This window comes from Rhincodon typus, chromosome 8, assembly GCF_021869965.1.
Source record: "Rhincodon typus isolate 14 chromosome 8, sRhiTyp1.1, whole genome shotgun sequence".
Lineage (NCBI taxonomy): Eukaryota > Metazoa > Chordata > Chondrichthyes > Orectolobiformes > Rhincodontidae > Rhincodon > Rhincodon typus.
This window is the reverse complement of record NC_063339.1, coordinates 90,921,797-90,926,333: the sequence shown is the minus strand read 5'-3', so window position 1 is coordinate 90,926,333 and position 4,537 is coordinate 90,921,797. Positions and strand designations below refer to the sequence as shown.

General features: G+C 43.1%; 1 protein-coding gene across 3 annotated transcripts in view; it reads left to right on the top strand.

Moving 5' to 3' along the window:
• The first annotated feature begins 246 nt into the window (after nt 1-246).
• The window catches only part of LOC125483730 (putative zinc finger protein 66), a 69,935-nt gene continuing 65,644 nt past the window's right edge, over nt 247-4,537 (top strand). For all 3 annotated transcript variants that reach the window (XM_048600213.1, XM_048600212.1, XM_048600211.1), the window contains exon 1: nt 247-1,932. In XM_048600213.1, coding sequence (XP_048456170.1) covers nt 291-1,499 — 1,209 coding nt within the window. In that variant the 5' untranslated portion in view covers nt 247-290 and the 3' untranslated portion in view covers nt 1,500-1,932. The remainder of the gene's footprint in view (nt 1,933-4,537) is intronic.

Sequence of the window (4,537 nt, the reverse complement as noted above, 5' to 3'; positions counted from 1 at the left end):
TCAGACATGTCAGGACAGTGTGTGACCTGGAGGAAACTGGGAGCTGATGGTGTTCACATCCAGCTGCTACCCTGCCCTTTCTAGGTGGTGGAGGCTGAGTATTTGGAAGATTCTGACAAAGTTATGGTCAAGTTGTAGGTGTCAAAAATCCCTCTCCTTCAGTCCCTATCTTCATACAGAATGCAGAGTCTTGTGAGAGATTCTTTCTCACTGTTGTTGTTTGTTTAACATCAATTTCACAGGATATTAGATGGGGAAGATTTACAAACCAACCATCACACCAGAATCTGATGGAGTCGCCGATTTTATCACAAATAGAACGTGATCAGATTTTAAGCATGGAAGGAAAACGCTCCATTCATACTGGAGAGAAACCTTACACGTGTTGTGTGTGTGGACAAGGCTTCAGCCAATCATCAGAGCTCACAAACCACAAATGCAGTCACACTGGGGCGAAACTGTGGAAATGTGGGGATTGTGGCAATGAATTCATTTACCCATCTGAGCTGGAAACTCATCGACACAGTCACACCAGTAACAGGCCATTCACCTGCTCAGTGTGTGGGAAGGGATTCACTCAGTCATCTCACCTGCTGCAACACCAGCTAGTTCACACTGAGGAGAGACCATTTCAATGCACAGAATGTGGAAAATACTTTAAAACCTCCAGGAACCTGACGTCCCATCAACTAGCTCACATTAATGAGAGACCTTTTAAATGTCCAGACTGTGGAAAATGTTATAAAACCTCTGGGGACTTGACATCCCATCAACATGCTCATACTAATGAGAGACCTTTTAAATGCCCAGACTGTGGAAAATACTATAAAACATCTGGGGACCTGATGGCCCATCAAATTGCACACACAGAGGAGAGATCTTTTAAATGCCCAAATTGTGGCATGTGCTTTAGAAGTCCCAGGGACCTGATGTCGCATCAACTTGCTCACATTAATGAGAGACCTTTTAAGTGCCCAGCCTGTGGGAAGTGCTACAAAACCTCCAGGGACCTGATGTCCCACCAACGTGTTCACTCTGAGGAGAGACCATTTAGATGCTCTCTCTGTGGGACTGGGTTCAGGCGATCATCTGACCTCACAGAACACCAGCAGGTTCACACTGGGAAGAGACCGTACAGCTGCTCCGAGTGTGGGAGGGGATTCACTCGGTCGTCCAACCTGCTGAGACACCAGCAAGTTCACACTGCGGAGAGATCTTTTAAATGCCCAGACTGCGGGCAGTGCTATACAAGCTTCTGGGGACTGACTTGTCATCAACGTGTTCACACTGAGGAGAGACCTTTCAAATGCTCAGACTGTGGGAAGTGCTATCGAAGTTCTGTGGAACTGATGTCCCATCAACATGTTCACATGATGGGAGACCTTTCATGTGCTTTCGTTGTGGGGTTGGGTTCAGGCGATCTTCTCAACTCTCAGTACACCAGCGATGTCACACAGGGGAGAAAGCATTTACCTACTCCATGTGAGAAAAACAGTTAGCTCACTTATCGACCCTACTGTGACAGCAGAGAGATCTCAATGGGGGACAAACCATTCACCTGCTCCATGTGGGGTAAGGAATTCACTTACACATCAACCCTGCTGAGACAGCACAGAGTTCACAGATCTCAACAGCAATTGGACTTTGCTGTTCGTCACATTCAGGACTGAAACCAATGTGTTAATATTCTGGATAAAAGTCAAATGATTAGCTTCGTGTTAAACACAGTGTGGCAGGTCATTGTAAGGATGTGATCACAGAGGACCTGGAAGAGACAGTGTGGCTTTGTCAAGGGGGGTTGGGTTCATGCCTGACAAATCTAATGGAATTCTTTGAGAAGGTACTGAACAACCTGGATAAAGGAGAGCCTGTGATCTGTTGGATTTCCAGAAAACATTTGACAAGATGCCATACGGGAAGTTGCTAAAAAAGGTAAGAGTCTGTGGTGTTACGTGCAAGGTACTGGCATGGATTGCAGATTGTCTGACTGGAGGAGGGCAGAGAGTTGGGATAAAGGGGTCTCTTTCAGGGTGGCATCCAGAAGACTAGTGGAGTTCAGCAGGGGTCAGTGTTGGTACCACCATTATTCATGTTCTGGATTAATGATCTGGTCAAAGGAATTGAGGGCATTGCTGCTAAGTTTGCAGATGACATAATGATAGGTGGGGGGACATGTCATGTTGAGGAAGCGTGAAGGCTTCAGAATGAAAAGGCTGCGAGAGTGGTCAAGGAAGTGGCAGGTGGAATACAGTATGGGAAACATTTGGGTCAGAAGACTGGAGACATAGATATTTTCTGAATGGAGAAAAGCTTCAGAAATCTGAAGTCCAAAGGGATTTGGGAGTTCTAGTTCAGGATTCTCTTTAAATCAACATGCAAGTTCAGTTTGTGGTTCGAAAGGCAAATGCAATGTATGCATTCATTGCAAGAGAGCTAACAAACAAGACAAGGGGTGTACTGCTGAGGCTATAAAAGGCTCTAGTCAGACTGCATTTGGAATATTATGAGAAGTTTTGGTCCTATATCTGAGGAAAGATGTGCTTGCGTTGGAGCGTTCCAGAGCAGATTTACAAGATTGATCGCAAGGATGAAGGGCTTGTCATATAAAAATAAAGTCGCATATTAGATATAAATAACTGGGTTCAAAAGAATCTCTTTGACAGTATAAAGACAGTGGTGATATTCCAAACTGGGAGATCAGGATGGCAAAGGAAGTGTGTGAGATAATCTTGGCAAATGGGGTTCACAGTAATCCATAGAGACGCTACAAGTACATTAGGAGTAAGAGACCAACTGGAGAGAGAGTCGGGCCCATTAAAGGTGAAAGAGGTCACCTTTGTGTTGAACCTCATGAGATGGAAGAGATATTAAATGAATATTTCATGTCAATTTTTACTGTGAAGAAAGAAATGGAGGCAAGAGAACTCAGGGAAATAAATATTGATGTTTTGAAAAAAGTTCACACGAGAGAAGAGGAAGTTTGGGAGGTCTTTGAAAATGTCAAGATGGATCATTCTCTGGAACCTGAGTGTATCCCAGAACATTGTGGAAAGTTAGGGAGGAAATTTCTGGGCCTCTTGCAGAAATATTTGCATGATCTATAAATATGGGTGAGGTGCTGAATGACTGGAGAGTGGGTAATGATGCGCATTTGTTTAAAAAGGGATGTAAGAAGAAACTTGGGAACTGTAGACCTGCGAGTCTGACTTCAGTGGTGGATAAGTTGTTGGAAGTAATTCTGAAAGATAGGATTTATATGCATTTGGAGAGGCGAGGAATGATTAGGCCTATTCAGTATGGTTTTATGCGAGTGAAATTGTGTTTCCCAAAATTGATTGAGTTTTTTGAGGAAGTAACCAAGAAGATTGATGAATGCAGATAATACACATTGTTTACTTGGACTTTGGTGAAGACTTTGACAAGCTTCTGTTTGGTAGATTATTTAGTAAAGTTAGATCACATGGGATTCATGGTGAGCTTGGCAAATGGATACAAAATTGGCATAATGGCAGCAGACACAGACTCGTGGTTGAGTATTATTCTTCAGACTGAAGGCCTGTTACCAGCATGTTCCACAGGGATTGCTGCTGGGTCCACGTTAGTTTGTCATTTATGCAATGATTTAGATCAAAATATAGCTGGTATGGTTAGTACGTTTGTGGATGATACCAAATTTGGTGGTACAGTTGACAGTGGATAAGGTTATCTAAGAATACAAAGAGATCTTGATCAATTGGATCATTGGGCTGAGGAGTGGCAGATGGAGTTTAATTTGGATAAATGCAAGTTATTGCATTTTGGTAAAAGAAACAACCTCAGGACGTACAGAATTAAAAGCAGACTCAGGCATATAATTCTTTGAAGTTTGTGTCATATTTAGACAGGGTGGTTGAGAAGTTGATTAATAAGCTTGCCTCCACTGCTCAGACCTTTTGAGTAGAGGAGTTGGGAGTCATGTTGAGGTTGTACAGGACGTTGGTGAGGCCTCTTCTGGAGTACTGTCCAGTTCTGGTCATGGTGTTATAGAAGGGTTATTATTAAGCTGGAGAGGATTCAGAAGAGAATGACTAGGATGTTGCTCGGAATGGGGGGATTGAGTTATAAGGAGAGGCTGGATAGGTTGGGATTTTTTTCACTGGAGTGTAGGAGTTTGAGGGGTGACCTTATAGAGGTTTATATAGTCATTAAGGAAGAGATAAGGTGAATGGCAGGTGTCTTTTCCCTAGTGTGAGGGATTTCAAGACAACGAAGAATACTTTTAAGGTGAGAGGAGAGAAATTTTAAAAAGACATGAGGGGAAACTTTTTTTACACAGAGAGTGGATCATACGTCAAATGAACTTCCAGCAGGTTGGTAAATACAGGTGCATTTACAATGTTTAAAAGACATTTATGTAAGTACATGAATAAGAAAGGTTTGGAGGGATATGGGCCTGGAGCAGGCAGGTGGGACGAGTTTAGTTTGGGATTCTGATGGGCTTGGACTGAAGGGTCTGTTACCGTGCTATATGACTCCATGAGTCTATCTATGTCTGCCT